At 37.7% G+C, this 22,770-nt stretch overlaps 1 protein-coding gene across 1 annotated transcript; it reads right to left on the reverse strand.

Moving 5' to 3' along the window:
* Window positions 1–332: 332 nt before the first annotated feature.
* Window positions 333–16,902, reverse strand: znf839 (zinc finger protein 839). The gene is made up of 7 exons (XM_051646092.1): window positions 15,828–16,902; window positions 13,826–14,716; window positions 12,639–12,821; window positions 5,825–5,917; window positions 3,484–3,630; window positions 3,145–3,258; window positions 333–1,946 (listed from the first exon to the last, which is right to left on the reverse strand). Exons 1-7 carry the CDS (start codon window positions 16,656–16,658, stop codon window positions 1,269–1,271), a joined length of 2,937 nt encoding a protein of 978 aa, XP_051502052.1. The 5' UTR covers window positions 16,659–16,902; the 3' UTR covers window positions 333–1,268.
* Window positions 16,903–22,770: the final 5,868 nt, after the last annotated feature.

A 22,770-nucleotide genomic window follows, 5' to 3' on the forward strand; every position in this document is an offset into this window, starting at 1 on the left:
TTGAGGACAGTGGGGAAACTGCTACTAGAGAGTTTGCTGTTGGAAACGGGTCACAGATCCCTGTAATTCTTTTTTTTTTTTTTTTTTAATCACTGCATGAGGACAATATGTAAACAGAGTATTCTCTAAGCATATAACTTGTAAATAACTTGTAAATATTTATTTTTTTTTTAAAAAAAAAAAGCTTATTTTTTACCCTAATAATCTTTTTTGGTGAAGAAAAAATGCATTTCACATGATAAAGTCTTAAATCCAAAATGTCATATTTGAACATGTCCCTTTGTATTAAAAATGCAGAGATGCTTTAAAAAACAAAACAAAACAAAAAAATCCACAGTAAACCAGAGATTTTATAAAAAGTAATAAAATTACCAAATTACTTTTGCACTAGACAAACTACTAAGTAACAAACAATGGAACAACTCTGAGGCTTCAGAATATAAGTATTTTTCTCCTTTTGCTTTACAAATCTAGAGCCATTTCTCAGTGTCTGGAGTGGCCTTTTATCAAAAATGCAACATTTCCCATGTATCCCAGTTTTTTGGGCCACACCTCTGAGGAATTAGATGAATAACCTTTTTCAGAATAGCGATAATGATTAATCATTAGTGTTGAATAAATAAAATATAACATGGGGTACCAATTCAAACTGTATTGTAACTACAGCTTGCGTTTCTAACATAAAGGAAACGTTATTTACAGATTCCACTGAATGACCAACTTAATGGACACAGAATCACAAATAATCTTACCACTGCTATTTGTAGACACTTGGATGTGTTTTCATTACTGAACTTTGCTGGACTTCATAACTTAATTTTGGCAGATGTATTTTTTTCCTCCCGAGCTACAGATTGTGCATGTGGTGAAAGAACATTCTATTTAATGCTACAATTAACCTCCAAATGAAAAACACTGGATACTCTTAGCAACTTAGTGTGCTTCTCACTATACAGCCACTTTTTCTTTGAAACATGTTACAGTGTTATGGAATTAACACCAGTAACACACTGCTACGTAGGACTCCAAAAAAACTAATCGTATTTAAGATATGCCAAACATAAATGAACAGTCTAAAATTCTAAATGAACATTGACTTTTTTGTATAAAAAAAACAAACAAACATATATAATACTGTTTTTATACAAATTTACAAAGAATGGAATAAACAAAGTTCATGGAAAAACACCACCATTACATGGAGAGAACATATGTTTGAATGTTTGTGTGAATAATGAACAAAAACAGGCATTAAAGATGTGAATCCATTAAGTCTTTTTGTCTGTTTCAATACCAAGCAGAGCATGAACGGTCTCTAAAGGGACTCCTTCAGGTGCTTCAATATGCATCATGGTGCCATCAGGCCCATTGACGATCACAATGCCTTTGGCAGCTAACTCTTCAGCACTCTGCATAACAAGCCCCTCTGCTGTCTGGATAATTACTGTTGATTCTTCCTGACCTACAGGCTGGATCACATCACTGACCATGGGATCTTCAAGAGCACTAGCCTGACTATCTTCAACCTCTTGCTGGGTGGGTTCTTGGGAGGTCTTCAATTCTACATCTGTGCTTAGAGCTTGTTCCAACTGTTTCATCTGATCGACAACATCAACAGCTGCGGTGCTGTTCAGAACCTTGGAGATCTCAGGATCAGGGTCTTCTGCCGTATTTGTAGCATCAGATTCAGAAGTACTCACTTCCATTTCCATTGGCTCATCCTCTGTCCTTAGTGAAGCATCATTTTCAGTGCTCTGTGTACCGTTATCAGCAGTTAGATCTACAGAATTCAGGTTCTCCAGTCTGGTCAACACCACCTGAGGCTTTCGGAGTACAGCAACTGTCTCATCTTTCTGGATGCCGTTCTGATTAACTTGAAAGCCATTTGTTTCTTCATTGCAGTTTTCTATTTTGAACCTTTTTGCAGGAGGCAACATTTTGGCATTCTGTGGAGTACATCAGAAGAGAAAAAATGATTACAGTCCACAGTAAACAGTGTTTTGTTGACCACTAATGCAAAAGAGCTAAAAGTTAAGTGGTGAGGCACTGGCTTGATGTTATGAATCAGGACTAGGTATGCAAAAGGTTGCAGGTTGCTCTGGATAAAAATGATCAATGATCTCCATCAAAATTTTCCATAACATAGTGAATTCCCTCCATGATCTCCTAAGAATGAATTGTGGGCAGTAAAAGTGCTGCTTATTTGCATGAACTGTCTGCGCTGGTTTAACACTCGATTCACTAAAGCAATTATGCAAATTTGGCAATGGTGAAAACAATCCCACAAAATCAGTGATGAATGCAATTTACACAGCGAAATTCTGATATTGCAGGTCAGTTCAGAGTATATAGTGGAGGATGCATTAGACCACCATGAGTTAAACACCTAAATCGTCTCTTTAACATGCCGAAAGCCAGCTTGAATGGATATATGCAAGGTTATAATGCTCTTCTCCATTATTTGATGAATTACTGCTACCAAGATTGATAGAAAATATACACAAGCATCTCTTGTAAATAAAATTCAGTTTACCGCCTGCATTCCTCGGGCGGTAAGTCTGTGATGTTAACTGTGCAGTTTTGTTAATGAAGCGCAATGTATAGGCCTAGCTTATATAGAAAAAAACAGCAATGTGCACAGAAACGAACAGCAACGACTTAATTACACAAAACGCAGTGCTATTTTTAGCGCTGATAGTGCCTGCTTAAACTAGATTGTGGATGGTTAGTCAATGAGATGAATGTTACTGTGCTGAAATACCACTTTATAACACATTTTATAACATGTTTGTTTAATCCACAAATTCCCTAAACCAACATTTAAACATATTTTGCTTTCTCTCTTTAAAAAGACCACAAAAAGCATGAGATTAATCAGAATGTTTTTTATAATATCACTATTATTTTTTTACTCACAGTATAAAATGGGTCTTACACATGAAAATACACAGCTGCCTTCATATTTTAGGATGACCCTTTGCAACGAGATGATTTATTTTAGGGTCCTTGCCATTAAAAAAAAAAAAAACTGGTGCTAAATTCTACATCCTAAAAGGTATGGCTAGTAAAATTATGCTCATCTGAGCAATGTCAACTAAAACAGACTTCAGAAATGTCTTATGCACAGAACTGTACATAGCTCACCTCAATATTTCGGAAGCTCTTGGTGGCCTGATTTGTCCTTTGACTCTGTTGTCCTTCAGAGGAATTCAGGAGTTTCAGCGCACTGGGATCTGTTATACCGAGAGATTGTAAAATCTGGAAGAACAGGAAATTTGTATGGAACAAGAGTCTGATCACTTGATCTTATTTTATTTGTAGTTTGAAATTTAGTACTAGTTAATTGTTTGCTATATGACTGCACTGTACTATCCTGAAAGGTACCAGCAACAATCTGCAACGTGTTACCAATGAAAACAAACTTGACCTTGATAACGGGGTACTCACAAGGCTATGATGACTACTTTTCTTACAATTACTTACTCCCATATCGTTGACCTCTATAGCTGGCCGGGAGGCTGGTGAAGAATGCAAATATTCCAGAGCCATCTTCTTCACCTGGCTGTGTAGTTGCTCAAATTCACGATACACACTTGGGAACTGTTGCTTTGACGGATACCCCTTCTCAACCTTTAGGGGCAAGGACAATGTAAGCTTGCATGAAATATTACTACAATTCCTAAATGGCAAATACAATCGGCAGTCTGTTTGGCCCTATTTTTCCTGTGGGATTTACTATCACTATCCGAGTCCTCTTTCGACTGTCCTTATAACTGAAGTTACTTCTGAAATGAATTTCCTTTCTCATCTCTTTGAATGCAACACTTTACAATCTGAACACAGCGAGCAACTTAGTGCAATAATTTCCTACACTTTGTTCTCTCTTTCGGTCTGTTTTGTAAATGTCAGACTTTTTTGTGTTGGAGCTTGAAACATGTCACAGATCAAAGCAATAGTCAGCGATCTATCTGAATCATCATGGCAAAAGAACGAGCGGTGGAGGTTTGTGATTCTCCCATTGATATCCACATTTGATTTAAAGTGTTGGTAACGGCATTATTATGGGTATTTGAAGTAAAGAAGGGAAGCCAATTTTTTATCATAAGTTAGCTTTGTACAGACAATATCAATTTATTTGAATGAATATTGTAAGTGATATACTGTAAACTTAACCTCCAAACCTTACGGACGTGCACAGCAATGAAATGTAGCAACATTATAAATGTGTCTCTTATCATTTAAAAAAGAAGCTGTGTTATGACAGTGTATACAATTTTCAAAGATTTCATTGTCTTTCTGGAAAATGTTTATACTTAACAAAGTGAAAATAATTAGTCCTTTGCCACCTCTTTTTCCAACCATAAAATATGGCTAGTTGAAAAAGGCTGGGAATTGCCAAAGACCTCCCGATTTGATATTACAACGACGTTTACTTGCCGATCCAATATGTATTGCAATTTTTTAAGTATTGCGATTCTGTAATTGTGATTTGATATTTTGATATATTTAGTTGTGTTAAATCCTTTTTCTTAGAAAGAAATGTCTATTGAAGAACACTTGTGTCTGAACACTGAAATGACAACTGCTTCACTCCGAAATACAGAATTTGCAGGTAAATGGTAAGGATGTGTAAAACTTCCAATTTAAAACTACCAATCAACCAGTTGGTGCACTGACTGAGCGATTAGTCGATTAGTCCATGTTACCATGTTAATTAGATGTTGCATAGGGACATATGGACAATAAGCACAGCACATTAACAGGGAAAATAATGGATATTCAACAAATAAAAAGGCTAAATAACTATAACCTCTTACTCCACACAACTTAAATAAAAAAACACGAAAAGCTCAAATACAGAGTGCCACATAACCGCTTCAGCGCATTCCGGACACAGATGATGCGCCTCAAGTAACCGGAGCACTTGAAGTCACATGGCGAACAACTCCGCATTCAGAAGTGCACAGCTGTTAAGATTATAAATATTGTGGGGGCGCGACATATAGTACACGCCATCCAACAGTTTGTTAAGCCTTTTTACAGCTAAACTATTTATTAAAGCGGTGTCAGACAGAATCTGCGAATAACTCGACAAACACTCTCCACAACACCTCAAAAAATAAACCCATGGATTATGCATAATAACAGGAACATTGATCACTGCAGAGGATTGCCATCTGACAGGGAACAAGTGGCGCTTTGATGGCTGTAGCAGCGGTGCATTAAAGGACTAAATGTAAAGAAATAGAGACGAAACTTCTCAGAGAGAAACCCTGTTTGTGTGGAACTCTGCACAAATATAGCTACCTATATTTACCCGTCAATCATTGTATTAGCATGTAATTTTTTTAATTAAATAAAAAAAATAACATTTTCATCAGGGAGAGGATTTTAAAATTGTCTGTCTCAAGAATCACGATTTGTAACAGAATCGATTTTGTCCCCACTCCTTATGTGAGGTGGATACTGCAATTTACTAAAGAAAAAATCCATTATTGCACTATAATACACTAAAATATAGACCTAAATGAACAATTTAAAAGGGGTTTTGTTCCATTGCCATGGTTGACATTTCCATGGAACTGCTCTAACACGGGTTTGGAACAACATCAGGGTGAGTAAATTATGACGGAATCTTCACTTTTGGGTGAACTATTCCTTTAATTTTTAGGTCGGAATAAGGAATTGTATATGGTTCATTTTTGTTCCACATTGCAAAAGGTACTACATGACTGAATTAGCTTCAAAAATCTCTAAAGGTCTGTAAATGTGCTTTTAGGAATAAGGTTCTACTATCTATACCATACTCATGTTCAAAGCATACCTTCATCATCACAAATTCCCAAACAGTCATGACTCTGGCCAGACGTGGAAGAACAATCTCCATAAGGTCTTCATCATCAAACTGTTTAATAAACTAGAGAGAGAGAGAGAGAGAGAGAGAGAAAACAGCACTTTTAAGAAAGACACAAAAGGAAAGAGTTTATCTACTGTTCTGCAATTTCATTTCTTATCTAGATTGTGGCACTACCAACCCTCTACGCTCAAGTTGGAGAAAGAATCGCCACTGGCAAATACATTTTTATTTTTACTCGCCAGACTTTTGGCGAGATGCAAGCGTAACGCAACTGAAAAAAGATATTAAGCAAACTGAGAAAGGGGGACTCTTCATACATATGACTTCATGCAATATAGTATATTGTACATTTTATTTTTTATTTCACCTTATTTTAAATCACATTTTAGCTTTTTTTTAAATGTACAAATTTCACATTCTATTAATGTATATGATGCCATGAAACTGCATTTTTAATAATGATACAAGCTGTTGTCACTGTTTGAAATTTCATACACATTTTTAACAGAAAATTCACAAGGTTAATGATGCTAATAATGAAAATTAGGGCTGTCACGATTATGAAATTTGGCTGACGATTAACTCTCAAACAAATAACTGCGATTATGAGGATTAATAGCCTGTTTTAGGGCTGTGATGATTAATTGTCTGTTTTAGTTCTTTCACAAATATGTCTATCAATATCATAAAAACTCACTGTGTGCTTCATGCACACAAAAGTCATTTATACAGATTTACAGTGCTATTTGCCCCCATTCTGATTTCTTTGGTTTTTGTGCCTCTCTCATACTAAATTGTTTCAATAATTCAAACAAAATCTAACATAAAGGACAATCTGAGTAAACACAAAATACAGTTTTTAAATGACAATGTTATTTATTGAAGCAAAAAAGTTATCCAATACAGACTGGGCCTGTGTGAAAAATGATTTGCACCCCCCAGGTACTAAATCACCAAATTTATGAAACTACATTCACAATTGGGGTTCAGCTGGAATAGACACACCCAGGCCTGATTACTGCCAGCCCTGTTCAATCAAATCAACACCTAAATAGAACTTTTTCAGCATCATGAATTAAATGGTCTCACCCAGCAGCACACTATGGCAAGATCGAAAAAAATTCCAGAATTAATGAGGAAAAAGGTGATTGAAATACATCAGTCTGGGAAGTAGGGCTGTCAATTGGGCAGAGAAACAAAAATTAAATTTTTACCTCAAATATTTTCAAAATTTGAATTAAATTCGAATTTTAAAGTCAGCTGATTTTTACATTTACAGGTGCATCTCAATAAATTAGAATGTCGTGGAAAAGTTCATTTATTTCATTAATTCAACTCAAATTGTGAAACTCGTGTATTAAATAAATTCAATGCACACAGACTGAAGTAGTTTAAGTCTTTGGTTCTTTTAATTGTGATGATTTTGGCTCACATTTAACAAAAACCCACCAATTCACTATCTCAAAAAATTAGAATATGGTGACATGCCAATCAGCTAATCAACTCAAAACACCTGCAAAGGTTTCCTGAGCCTTCAAAATGGTCTCTCAGTTTGGTTCACTAGGCTACACAATCATGGGGAAGACTGCTGATCTGACAGTTGTCCAGAAGACAATCATTGACACCCTTCACAAGGAGGGTAAGCCACAAACATTCATTGCCAAAGAAGCTGGCTGTTCACAGAGTGCTGTATCCAAGCATGTTAACAGAAAGTTGAGTGGAAGGAAAAAGATGCACAACCAACCGAGAGAACCGCAGCCTTATGATTGTCAAGCAAAATCGATTCAAAAATTTGGGTGAACTTCACAAGGAATGGACTGAGGCTGGGGTCAAGGCATCAAGAGCCACCACACACAGACATGTCAATGAATTTGGCTACAGTTGTCGTATTCCTCTTGTTAAGCCACTCCTGAACCACAGACAATGTCAGAGGCGTCTTACCTGGGCTAAGGAGAAGAAGAACTGGACTGTTGCCCAGTGGTCCAAAGTCCTCTTTTCAGATGAGAGCAAGTTTTGTATTTCATTTGGAAACCAAGGTCCTAGAGTCTGGAGGAAGGGTGGAGAAGCTCATAGCCCAAGTTGCTTGAAGTCCAGTGTTAAGTTTCCACAGTCTGTGATGATTTGGGGTGCAATGTCATCTGCTGGTGTTGGTCCATTGTGTTTTTTGAAAACCAAAGTCACTGCACCCGTTTACCAAGAAATTTTGGAGCACTTCATGCTTCCTTCTGCTGACCAGCTTTTTAAAGATGCTGATTTCATTTTCCAGCAGGATTTGGCACCTGCCCACACTGCCAAAAGCACCAAAAGTTGGTTAAATGACCATGGTGTTGGTGTGCTTGACTGGCCAGCAAACTCACCAGACCTGAACCCCATAGAGAATCTATGGGGTATTGTCAAGAGGAAAATGAGAAACAAGAGACCAAAAAATGCAGATGAGCTGAAGGCCACTGTCAAAGAAACCTGGGCTTCCATACCACCTCAGCAGTGGCACAAACAGATCACCTCCATGCCACGCCGAATTGAGGCAGTAATTAAAGCAAAAGGAGCCCCTACCAAGTACTGAGTACATATACAGTAAATGAACATACTTTCCAGAAGGCCAACAATTCACTAAAAATATTTTTTTTATTGGTCTTATGATGTATTCTAATTTTTTGAGATAGTGAATTGGTGGGTTTTTGTTAAATGTGAGCCAAAATCATCACAATTAAAAGAATCAAAGACTTAAACTACTTCAGTCTGTGTGCATTGAATTTATTTAATATACGAGTTTCACAATTTGAGTTGAATTAATGAAATAAATGAACTTTTCCACGACATTTTAATTTATTGAGATGCACCTGTATGTTTTTTCCTTAGTCAACAAGAGGGCGCATTGTATACATAAACCATACAGCACAGTGTTATATTATTGCAAAGAACATTCTTTGCTGTTAAAAAGAGTATTTCATTTTCAACTAATGTTAAAAAAGTTTTAATCGGTCCATATTTTCAAATGTTAAGTCAAACATACCTTGATGATCCTCAAACCTTTTAAGAGAATGTTCTGTGGACTGATAAGAAAAAAGTGGAACTGTTTGGAAGACAGGGGTCCTGTTACATCTGGTGTAAATCAAACACAGATTTACACAAAAAAAAAAAACATTATACCTACGGTGAAGCATGGTGGTAGTAGTGTTATGGTGTGGGGATGCTTTGCTGCTTCGGGGCCAGGGCAACTTGCAATAATTGAGGGAAACATGAATTCTGCTCTCTACCAGAAAATCCTAAAGGAGAACGTCCGGTCATCAGTCCGTGAGCTGAAGCTCAAGCGCAACTGGATTATGCAGCAAGACAATGATCCAAAGCATAAGAGCAAGTCCACCTCTGAATGGCTCAAAAGAAGCAAAATTGAAGTTTTGGAGTGGCCTAGTCAAAGTCCTGACTTGAACCCAATCGAGATGCAGTGGCAGGACCTTAAACGGTCAGTTCATGCTCAAAAACCCTCCAATGTGGCTAAACTAAAGCAGTTCTGTAAAGAAGAGTGGGCCAAAATTCCACCACAGTGTTGTGAAAGACTGATCTCCAGTTATCGGAAGCATTTGGTTGCAGTTGTTGCTACTAAAGGTAGCACAACCAGCTATTAAGTTTAACAGGGCAGTTAGTTTTTCACATGGGTGATATACAGTTGAAGTCAGAAGTTTACATAAACTGAGTTTAAATGTATTTGATTATGGTGTTTCACAATTCCTGACATTTAATCATAGAAAACATTCCCTGTCTTAGGTCAGTTAGGATTGCTACTTTTAAAAATGTGAAATGTCAGAATATTAGTAGAGAGAATGATTTATTTCAGCTTTTATTTCTTTCATCACATTCCCAGTGGGTCAGAAGTTTACATACACTTTGTTAGTATTTGGTATCATTGTCTTTAAATTGTTTAACTTGGGTCAAACATTTTGGGTAGCCTTCCACAAGCTTCTCACAATAAGTTGCTGGAATTTTGGCCCATTCCTCCAGACAGAACTGGTGTAACTGAGTCAGGTTTGTAGGCCTCCTTGCTTGCACATGATTTTTCAGTTCTGCCCACAAATTTTCTATTGGATTGAGTTCAGGGCTTTGTGATGGCCACTCAAATACCTTGACTTTGTTGTCCTTAAGCCATTTTGCCACAATTCTGGAGGTATACTTGGTAAGACCCATTTGCGACCAAGCTTTAACTTCCTGGCTGAAGTCTTGAGATGTTGTTTCAATATATCCACATAATGTTCCTTCCTCATGATGCCATCTATTTTGTGAAGTGCACCAGTCCCTACTGCAGCAAAGCACCTCCACAACATGATGCTTCCACCCCCATGCTTCACGGTTGGGATGGTGTTCTTCAGCTTGCAAGCTTCACCCTTTTACCTCCAAACATAACGATGGTCATTATGGCCAAACAGTTCAATTTTTGTTTCATCAGACCAGAGGAAATTTCTCAAAAAGTGAGATCTTTGTCCCCATGTGCACTGTAGTCTGGCTTTTTTATGGCAGTTTTGGAGCAGTGGCTTCTTCCTTGCCGAGCAACCTTTCAGGTTATGTCGATATAGGACTCGTATTTCTGTGGATATAGATTCTTGTCTACCTGTTTCCTCCAGCATCTTCACAAGGTCCTTTGCTGTTGTTCTGGGATTTATTTGCACTTTTCGCACCAAATTACATTCATCTCTAGGAGACAGAATGCGTCTCCTTCCTGAGCAGTATGATGGCTGCATGGTCTCATGGTGTTTATACTTGCATACTATTGTTTGTACAGATGAGCGTGGTACCTTTAGGTGTTTGGAAATTGCTCCCAAGGATGAACCTGGCTTATGGAGGTCCACAATTTTTTTCTGAGGTCTTGGCTGATTTCTTTAGATTTTACTATGATGTCAAGCAAAGAGGCACTGAGTTTTAAGGTAGGCCTTACAATACATCCACAGGTACACCTCCAGTTCAGTACAGCTCCTATCATAAGATAATTGTCTAAAGGCTTGATATCATTTTCTGGAATTTTCCAAGTTCTTAAAGGCACATTTAACTTAGTGTATGTAAACTTCTGACCCACTGGAATTGTGATATAGTCAATTAAAAGTGAAACAATCTGTCTGTAAACAATTGTTGGAAAAACTACTCATGCCATCCACAAAGCAGTAGCCCTAAACGACTTACCAAAACTGTAGTTTGCTAATATGAAATTTGTGGAGTGGTTAAAAAATGAATTTTAATGATTTCAACGTAAGTGTATGTAAACTTCAACTGTGAATAACTTTTGGATAACTTTTTTGCTTCAATAAAAAAAATATATATTTGAAAACTGTATTTTGTGTTTACTCAGGTTGCCTTTGTTTTATGTTACATCTTGTTTGAAGATCTAGAACAATTTAAAATGAAAAATACACAAAAATAGAAGAAATCAGGAAGGGGGCAAATACATTTTCACAGCACTGTAGCTTTGGTCATATATTAAAATAAGAGTATATGATTTCCTTTTCAGGCTTCAAAAACTTATGATCAAATATAAAAGTATATATTTTAAAATAATATTTTAATTATCAAAATAACTCAAATATATCTCTCTTATTTGTCAGATTTAGTCTTGGTCCATTTTACTTTTTCACAAAGGTTTTTTTTTTTCTTCTTTTGTTTGTTTTTTAACCAAGCCAACCTGTATAGCTATTATATTATAGTAAACATTTTCTGCCTTAAAGTTTTCACTTTCACACATTATTTTAAAGTTCTCCAATTAACTCACAAGCCCTTATTTCTCATAAAGGATGACTTTCAGATTCTATTACTTGCATTTTATCATCTCCACAGAAATAGAGTAGGTAGGCGTCTCCTCCTCTGTGTCACTGTGTCATTAACACTGTGTGAATGAACCCATAATGACCATGAACATTTGCCATTACACGGTAGTTAAATTAAAGTGAAACTGGAGCACTTTGCGTTCACTATTAAATTAAGAAGTTTATACCTTGTTTATATTTTCACGGGAGTTTGGCACGAGCCTCTGTAGACGGCACGCACATCAGAGCGCTTGAGAAGCAGTTCATCTTCACGCGCTCTCAAGAGAGCTTACTTGACATCCGCGGTGAGGTTCCATGAGACACTCAGAGTTCAACTGAATGAGTCACAAATGCATTTTCCTGCGTGCTCATGAGACACAGCATGCAAGGAAAGATGAGGCTGAATTCAGCTTAATCGACTGCTTTTTATTTAGTAAAAGGGTTTCGGTGCTTCGACACTACACAGCTCCACTGGCGAGTGCAATGTTAATATTTACTCACCAGTGGCTAATAACAGACATATTTTATTTGCACAGCGCAAAATTTACTCGCATATGCGAGTGATTTACTCGCAATGTAGAGGGCTGACTACAAATGTTGTTGTTGTCAAATACCAACATCTTTATGATAAATTGCCTGTTTTTACTCATTTATAAGTAATTTTGGACAAAACGTGCCTGCTGAATGAATAAACGTCATGCAAATAAATTTGAAAAATTATATTCAGAACTCGTAAATAATAATTTTATAAGACTGCACTTTTATGATGAGTTTAGTTTATAAACCATAAGATTATTTAAGGTCTCACAATAATATTCATGGACATCACAAAAACTTTCTAAAGATAGCAAGCTTTAAGAATGCTAAAACATAATATGAAATAACTTTAATCGCTATATTAATTACATAACAAAACAGTGCTTCTAAAGCTTATATAAATATGTTTGAAAAGTGTTAACTCTTAGCACAGATATGTATATCCATCTAGTCCTTACTTCTTTCAGTTGATTTCTCTGTCTTTGTGCTTGCTGCTCCAAGGTCATTCCTCTGGGGTACTTAGGTGGCCGTCCTGGTCGTCCTCTCTTAGGTGGCCGTCCAACCCTCCTTGGACGACCAGGTCGTCCTGGTCCCCTGGGCCGCCCAGGTCTCCTGACTTCTACCTTTGCAGTCTCTTGTACCTGTGTGAAGTCCGAGAGTAACCTTTTCTGTATAAGTACTACATTATATATTTTTTTAAATATACTTGCATATTATTTTTCATACAGTATATTACTTTGGATAACAGGTACACTTTCCATTAGAAACCCAATATTATACAGACTCATTATTGACTAACCATGCATGGAAACATTAAAGGAATAGTTCACCCAAAAATGAAAATTCTCTCATTATTCACTTACCCTGATGCCATCACATATGTGTATGACTGTCTTTTTTCAGCAGAACACAAATAAAGATTTTTAGAAGAAGATAGAACTATGTCAGGTCCTTAAAATGCAAGTACACGGGTGCCAGCACTTTGTCTGTCCAAAAGTCACATTTAGGCAGCATAAAAGTAATCCATGCGACTCCAGTCGATCAATGAATGTCTTCTTAAGCAAATCGATATGTTTGTGTAAAAAATACATTGATAATTAAAATGTTATTAACTTTTAAAAAGCACTTCCTGCCAGAAGTTCACGCATCACGTAGCTGTCGCGTGACGTAAGTGCGTCAGCAAGTTCACGTGAGAATTTGGAAGCAGAGCTTATTTAAAACAGAAGAACGAACATCACGCATGAGTTCGGCCATTTCAAACAGCATCAGAGCCATGGACAGAAGCACCGATTTAAAGTTAAAAACGTTTTCATTATTGACTAGTTTCTTACATAAACATATCGATTTGCATCAGAAGACATTCACTGATCGACTGGAGCTGCATGGATTACTTTTATGCTGCCTACATATGACGTTTGGACAGACAAAGTGCTGGCACCCGTGTACTTGCATTATAAGTACCTGACAGAGTTCTGTCTTCTTCTAAAAATCTTAATTTGTGTTCTGCTGAAGAAAGACATACACATCTGCGATAACATCAGGGTGAGTGAACAATGAGAGAATTTTCATTTTTGGGTGAACTATTCCTTTAAGAAGAGACAAAAATTGTGGTTCAGAAAATGCAATGTAAAGCAAATCATCTTACTTTTTGAGTACTGAGTGATTTTGCATGACCAGTATCGGTCACTTCAGATCGTTCCTCTCTAGTTTTAGAGTAATCTTCTGCTTGAGAGTAGGTCTGGTTCTTGTCATGTGTGGGATTTATCTTATAGTGTCTATTCAAACCAGCAACGCCAATGTAGGCCTTCTCACACGTTTCACATTTAAAGGCTTTGTCACGGAAGTTGAGAGTCACATCTGAGGTCTTTTTCCTGCCTTCCTCTCCATCTTCATCCTCCACACTTATCTCCGAGTAGTCATCAGAATCTGACTGATGGCTTTCTGCCAAATCCTCATTCTTAATAAACTTGTAGTCCTTCACCTTGTGTTTAGGTGGTCTGGACACCCGACCAGAGCGGGTTTTGATTTTTTGAGGCTTCTTCTGACGATTCTTTTCTCGAGGTGTTTCCTTTTCAAGCACTGGAGCTGAAGTCTTTGTGGCCACAGTTACAAATTTGGTAGGTGTTACTACCTTGGCCGAAGAGGATAAAACTTTTATAGACGGTGTAAGGACCTTTGTAATAGGGGCAGGAGCAACTGAAGGCTTGGCTAAATGACTCTTGATAGTGGGAGGTGCAGGGACATGTACCTTGTGCCCAGTGGGGACAGAAACGGTGCTAACCACAGGAGCCGGTTTCTGAAGGAGAAGCTGAATAGGAGGATCACCTGGGTTTTGCAGGAAATACTGCTGCTGTCCAGGTACTGGGGTGATGTGGATGATCTGTGGGCTGCTCAATGTTCCTACGGTTGAAACTTTTACAAGTGGCTGACCGGCTGACAGATTCTGCGGCTGTAAGATCGCTATTGGGGTTGCCTGGCGTAGTTTATTGTCTTGCTTCGGTGGTGTCTGCACTTTCATTTGGATGGGCTCAGCTGCCTGATTAATTCAAAGAGTGAAAAACAACATTACCATTGGACATGCTAAATGGCTAAATCATTTATTTACCACACAATATGTGGCCTATATTCAGCTCATGCATAAATTCAGGATAGGCTATTTGATTGACTGCACATATAATACTAAATGCAAATGGTGGGGCTTGCCATAATACTATATACCAAATACACATATATGGTTGTTTTGATGCTCCAATCACAGAAAAATAGAACTAAATTATTGGAAAAGTTTACCCAAAAATCCCAGATGTGTATGACTTCCTTTTTTCTGCTGAACACAAACGAAGATTTTTTAAAGAATATCTCAGCTCTGTAGGTCCATTCAATGCAAGTGAATGATGACCAGAACTTGCTGCTGAAGCTCCAAAAATACACAAAGGCAGCATAATAGTAATCCATACAACTCCAGTGGTTTAATCCATGTCTTCTGAAGCTATCAGTTTTGGGTGAGAACAGACCAAAATATAACTCTCATTTCAGTATCTTGACATCAGCAGTTTTTACAAGCTCAATTACACTTCCTAATGTCTAGTGGGCGTCAAGCATTAGGAAGTGTAATTGAACTTGAAATCATGCCTAGAGACTGCAATGGCAAAATATACAGTGAAAAAAGAGGTACACATTATGGTCTGTTCTCACCTAAAATTGATTGGATCACTTCAGAAGACATGGATTTAACTACTGAAGTCATATAGATTACGTTCATGCTGCCTTTATGTGCTTTATGGAGCTTCAAAGTTTTGGTCACCATCCACTTGCATTGTGTGGACCTTCAGAGCTGAGATATTCTAAAAATCTATGTGTTCTGCATAAGAAATAAATACACATCTATGATGGCATGAGAATGAGCGAATGATGAGAACATTTTTATTTTTTGGGGTGAACTATACTTTTAAAGACCCCAAGAGACCCTTAGTGCTGTAAAGAACGGTACTAAAGTATAACTAAACAATTACGTACGTATTAAAAATCAATCAGTTTATCTTACAAAGAACGAGAGTTTCTGCCTAAACACTATAGTTACTACAATTATAGCAATACCTATAATAAAGTGTTGCAAATCTGAGTTCTGGTTGACCCGATCATTTTACCTTCTGGCTGGTCGTGTGCGCGCCACTCTGCGCCTGCTGCAGCGTGATCTGTTTGGCGACGCTCTGCAGCTGCTGCGACGCGTTTTGCACGATACTCACGGGCTGCGTCTGGATCGCTGTCGCCAGTTGCAAATTATTAGCTTCCAGCGTAATGTACGACGTCGGTTGCGCCGTGACAGCTTTCTGTAATATCTTCGGGGTCGTTGTATGAGTAGGAGCCGGCTCAGCCTGGGCCATCACCTGTGCTTCACTCACTATAACTTGCTGCACCTCCACGGGAGGGGCGGTGGATGGTTTCGCAGCCACCTCACTCCCCGTCACATGGACTAATTGGTGCTTCGCTAACTGCTCGATCAGTTGTTTCTGCTCCTCCGCTGATAACCCAGAGCTCTCCACAAAGCTGCCGTCAGGCTGTACGTAAATTATGGTGGTCGTTGGTGCAAAAGCGTCTAAGACCTCGCTGCTTACAGTGGCGCATTCAGCCGTCATGCCATCATGTGCAGTGGTCTGAACGTAAGACGTTATTATATTCTGATCGGTTATAATCTCACCGCTTACGATCTGTCCGATCACCTCTTGAGTCGCGTCCACAACTTTGACATCCACTCCCGAGCCGCTCTGCAGTAACTCAGCGAGGCCTTGATCAACGCCCCCTTCTCCGGTGGAGCTCACGGTGCACGGTTCAGTACTCGCTTCTTCTTGATTATTTTCACCCTCCGCTGTGGTCTGTGTCGCCTCAGCCTGCAGCACAGAGCCGCTCTCTTCGACGTTTTCCATTTTCGCTGCTGCAGATTTGCTCGCTGAATTATTATCGTCTTCATTGTCCGCCATTTTGCTTACAGGAGCAAAACTTGCTAGCTGACGTAAGAACCCTGACAAGAAAACGAGAAAAGGCCGCTGACTTGCAAACTATTTTTATTTACGATGTGAGTAAAACATGCGATATTCAGAACCCAGTCCAAAACGTTTCAAATTTGAAAAAATAAATACAAAAAAAAAAATTATAATCCAGAGACGCTCGCGAGGGTAACGGTAGCCAGGCTTTCCCATCCATGCCGCTGATGACGACAAAGTACGTCACTTCCGCCCTCTAAACCTTTGAAAGTGCTCCGGGTCCAATGCAAAAGTCCAATAGACCTTTTCGCGTACTGTGATGACGTGTTTCCGCAGCGGAAATCTCGCTTTTTTATATTATATATATTTTAAATATTGAGTGTAAATTTATAACACTATGCTTATTGTTATATTACCCTGGAATTAGTTAAAAAAAAAAGTAACCACAGCTGCGAGGGGGTTTCTATTACAGCTGCTGAGAGAGTGACAGTAAATTTGGTATCTTCTCCCATTTTACTGTCTTAATCCACTGCTCTTTATTTTTTCCTCTTCTGGAAAGTTATTCAAACGTATTTTTTTCTTTTGGTCTTGGAGCAAATGGGTAAGTGAAAACAGTATTGCTGTGATCTCCCATTCACAGCTGTCAAAATTTACCCTGCAAACGTTCCAAAACCCAGAGTGTGAGAAAATTTCTATTGACATCACTTGTGGCATAATGTTGATTACTTCAAAAAATAATTTCAACTCGTCCCTTGTTTATTTACAAAAATGTAAAAATCGTGGTTACAGTGAGGCACTTACAATGAAAGTGAATGGGGCCTATACATAAACACTAAAACAGACACTGTTTCAAAAGAATTTACACAAAACGTAAACATTATACATGCTAACATGATTTTAGTATAATAAAATCGCTTTCTAACCTTATCTGTGCAAAGTTATATCAAATATTACAATTACATTGTCATGACAAAATAACACAGATAAACACTGATAAAAGAAGCTACTCTGAAAAGCTGAAAAAACTGTTTTCAGTCAACGATCCTGCATCTTGTGGAGAGGCCTGAAGGACATCACCAAGTACAAGACAATCACCCCTTCGCTCTGTAGAGAATCAACAACTGGCTGATGACCTGAATGTGTTTTACTGCAGGTTTGAAAAGCCCAGTCACACACCCCACACCCGCTCTGATCTTCACACACCCACTTACACCTCATGCAACCCCCCTTCTGCTACTCAATCTGCACTTAGGGTCTGTGATGAGGATGTGTGCTGGGTCTTCAAGAAACAGAAGACTAGGAAAGCTTCAGGCCCAGATGGTGTTTCACCTGCCTGTCTGAAAGTCTGTGCTGACCAACTGGCCCCCATCTTCACACAGATATTCAATAGATCACTGGAGTTGTGTGAAGTCCCATGCTGCTTCAAATGCTCCACCATCATACCGGTCTCCAAAAAAAACAAAATCACAGGACTTGATGACTACAGACCTGTCACTCTCACGTCTGTGGTCATGAAGTCGTTTGAAAGACTGATTTTGGCCTACCTGAAAGACATCACTTGACCCCTGCTAGACCCCCTTCAGTTTGCCTTCCGAGCAAACAGGTCTGTGGATGATGCTGTCAATATGGGACTGCATTATATCCTGCAACATCTCGACAGACCTGGGACTTATGCAAGGATCCTATTCGTGGACTTCAGTTCAGCCTTCAGTACCATCATGCCTGATTTTCTCTCAACCAAACTGACCCAGCTCTTCCCAATCTGTCGGTGGATCACCAGCTTTCTGACAGATAGTCAGCAACTTGTGGGACCCTCATTATTTGCACTGGTGCTCCTCTTCTCCCTGTACATGAATGAATGCACTGCAAACAACACCTCTGTCAAGCTCCTGAAGTTTGCAGACGACACCATGGTCATCAGCCTCATCTGCGACGGTGACACTTTAATGCTCTGTGTGCACTTGCTTGTTTCTCCTATCACCAATAAAAATGTTTTTTAAATCCTTGTGCACCTGAGCACACTTGGCAATAAAGCTCATTCTGATTCTGATTCTAATCCTTAATCTGGTAAATGCTGGTAAATGTTTAATATTATCACACTAAAATCATTTTAACAAGTATAATCTTGACGTCATGTGGCCATGCTTTTGAAACAGTGTATATTTTAACATTTGGACTGGCTCCATAGACCTTATTCACGCTAGCGGCATCTTTGATTTTTATTGTGAATGACAACAAAGCTGTGAGGGAAAGACTCACAGTCTCTTCAATGGCAACGCTATAAACCTGTAAAAATCTCCTTGATCACATCTGATTTTCCACAGCTCATGTTGTCTGGAGTTCTTTGTCCACTAAATGTTCTCAGAAATATATTTTTTAAATGTTTTGTCCGCGGAACAATCCAAAAACACTTTAAACTGCAGTACAGTCCATTGAAGAGAATGTCTTTCCCTCACAGCCTTAAAAATCTCAGTGGGATGAGGTTTGGTGAGTTTTCCTACATCTACTATCTATACACACACACACACACACACACAAGTAACACTAGCGGTGTTCCGGGTCAAATTTGACCCTCTATTGGAAATGAATGTGTGAGACCATAAAACCATGCTTTTTTTATTATTTGTCAAATAAAATCAATAAATGCATAACACACATGCACAGAAATAAAGGGGTGATACTATAACATATCCACAATGCAAAACACACATGCTCGCACACACAAACACACACAGGAATGAATAGGTTAGACTATAACAGATTTTTTTATAGACTATAACAGATTTTTTATAGAATTTTCAAATAAAATCAGCCACAAATGCAAAACACACATAAATGAAGGGTTGGGACCATAGCACATCCACAGTGAAGAACACACACACATGTCTGTTTATTGCTGTTGGTTTTATTGACATTTATTATGTTATTGAGTTATTGAATTGGGATGTTTGAAATAAATAATAGGTAACTAAAATCTTATTCGTGTCTTTAAGTCTCTTACTCTACTCTAGGTCTTGTCTTTGTAACACCATAGTAACATAATGTGACATCATTGCAAAAACTGACACTTCAAAACATCTATATATATAAAAAAAGCTAAACTTTGACAAAAGTAATGCTTTTTTAATGTATTTGATAATGTCTAAACATATATCTAAATGCATAACTAGTCATAAAATCTGAAAACAAAAATCACTTTGCTAAAATCAGGCAAATGAGTTGACCTCTGCAGCTGTCTGCTGGATATATGTTGTAATTACATGTCAAAAGATTTCTCTCTCTCTCTCTCTCTCTCTCCAACAGATGGCAGTAATCTGCCCCCAATGCATGACAATATGTCCCCCAATAAAATTGTGACCTGTAGTTAAAGTGAATTTAACATAAAAGTTTCTTGTTTATATAAAAATGAATTGTGTTGTGTAATAATTTAGAGGTAAATAAGGTAAAAAAAAATAAAATATTTTTTAAAATACCATGTAACATTTGTTTAAAAAAAATAAATCATGATTTTGGTACAAATGACACCCCACACACTTTGGTACAAGTGTGTGGGGTTCAAAATTGACCCCTAACACACAGCATGTAAACCCTTAACAAACAGAATACAAGGGTTAAAAAGGCCTCTTTTACTAAAGTCGTGCCCACATTCTGTACCTCTATGAAAAGGAAAACCTAATCAACCTCATTGCCCACACAATCCTCAAGCAGGCCTCTGTGGGCTTGGAAACGTATTAAAGGGCTTATCATGAAGTGAACATCAGCTGATGTAAGCCTACTTTTGGTGAGAAAAACCTAAGCAAACTATGCACTGTTTAAATAACGCGTTAATGAAATAAATGTTAATTCATCTGTCTCTGTGAATTAAACGAGTGAAACAATTTATTACTTATTTTTCAGTGGACCTCCAGCAGGGGGCAGGAAGGGACCGCTTTTTACATTTCTTCGACGCTGCCACAAGAAGGAATTATAAGTGTTTTATCACATTATTGCCATTCTTTTAAAATGCAATTGACCAAAGAGGACCCTGTGTCCAAATAGCATTATAAAGAGCAAGAAAATCTTGGATTTATTTGATTATTTATTTGACAGGGACCAATGGTCTCTGGTTATAGGTCCACTAAACATTCTTCTTTGTAGTTTAGAGTGCATGACTCTGACCGCTGTTTCTTGTCCAGTCAAATCAGAAACAGATAGATTTTTGAGCATTAGACACTGCTAAAGCAATGCACACAGTCGTAGTGTTTATACATATTTATATAAATATATATTGATCAGAACAAGCATTCTACCTGCAAAATTACAGTCTACATTATATCAATTATGAATGGATGAATGTGATATATATACATAACATTCAGATTGTATTAATTTATAAAATTAGACAAGACTGGTCATGAATAAAAATTCTATCATTGTAAAACAATTAGTTTGATATAAAAAATTTAATCAAAGGAAATATCCTTTTTTCTGAGGTACTCATTTGTGATACTTTGTTGTATTCAACCAGAAAAGACTAGTTTTTAAATATTCTAATGTCGCTTAATGATGCTGCAGCCTGGTGATCCTCACAATCTGATTAAGAAATAACTTAAGAGATAGCACGGATTTGCCTCTAAGAGAAATTATTTTAACTCTGATAATCTTCATGTCCCACCAGGCCTAGTTCAGCCCGCAGTCATGCCTGTAATGGCCACCATTAGTGACATTGTGGGATTTGCTGGAGTCGCTTTACAATAATTCAGGATTCTTCTTGGTGAGAGTGGCTGATGCCTGAGAGAGCTGGGATAAGTCCGAAACAAAGAGACTGGTAATCATCACAAACAGCTGAACCAAGTCTCTAGATCAAGACCCATGTGTCTGATTACATTTGAAAATTTACATTTCATTTATCAAAAAAGAAAAGCCAGGAGAAATATAGAGAAATGTAAATGGCTAATATGCCTGACAGGATGGGTGACAGAGATGTCAGAGAAGCAGTATATTCTGTCTCTACATAAGCCCAGCTGGATCACCCCAGATGTCAACTAATTAATTACACAGACTCTAAGTAAATTAAATTAGGATTGAATTAACAGTGTATATCAATAATCTGTTGACAGGCCCTGATAATAAGGGCATGGAAAGGATCAACAGCCCAGATGAAAAAGAGTGAGGAGGCAACATAATTTTGGTATACATAAAACTGTTCTAATCAAAACAAATCCTGATCGAGTTGATTTATGGATAAGAACACAAGGGAGACCTATATATTTATATTTATTAGGTTTAAACATGGTCATTTTTTAATATTTAATTATGAACATTTCTGAGATGATAACCATCCTTTTCTCTATCCTGTTATGCAAGGATTTCCAATTTGTAAGGCATCCAAGTCTGCTAATATTGGGGAGAATACTGATTGCAATCCTGTAATTTTTGAATTCAAAATATCAGTTTAGAAGTATTTTAGAATAAAAGTTAGAGTAGATTGAGTAAAATTAAGTGTCTTTGTTTGCTAGACAGAGACAGACAGATAGACACATAGATAGATAGATAGATAGATAGATAGATAGACAGACAGACAGACAGACAGACAGACAGATAGATAGACAGACAGACAGAGATACCTAACAGCATTACAAGAAAAATATGTGGGATATAAGTGAACACATGAAGTATAAAAGGGTATTAATGCATCAGGACAAGATCCCATGTGAGCATGAGAGCTAACCTCAGTAATTTAGTGCTTTCAATGAGGGCTGATTTCATGCTCTCTCCCATATGTCTGTTATGCATTGGCCCTGCTGTTTAATCTGCCCAGATTGAGCCTTCTCAGCTGCACCGGATTACACCCATTGACAGAGAACTGTTTAGGCTACACACAAAAGATTGTTCCTTCAGGCTTGATAGAGCAAACCATTGCAAAATGGAACAACGAAAGAGCTTTTTAGCACTGATTCAGATTTTTAAGCACTGTTTAAAGCATTGTCTTATTGTGTGATCACATTTGACAAATACATACTGAAAGAAGATTTTCATTGAAGTAATACATTTTATCTTCTCCTCGTAAATTCAATTGCGATTTAAAAAACACTTGACATAGAAGAGATTAACAACTGTCATCCTTTTT

The sequence above is a fragment of the Myxocyprinus asiaticus genome, chromosome 20 (assembly GCF_019703515.2).
Source record: "Myxocyprinus asiaticus isolate MX2 ecotype Aquarium Trade chromosome 20, UBuf_Myxa_2, whole genome shotgun sequence".
NCBI lineage: Eukaryota > Metazoa > Chordata > Actinopteri > Cypriniformes > Catostomidae > Myxocyprinus > Myxocyprinus asiaticus.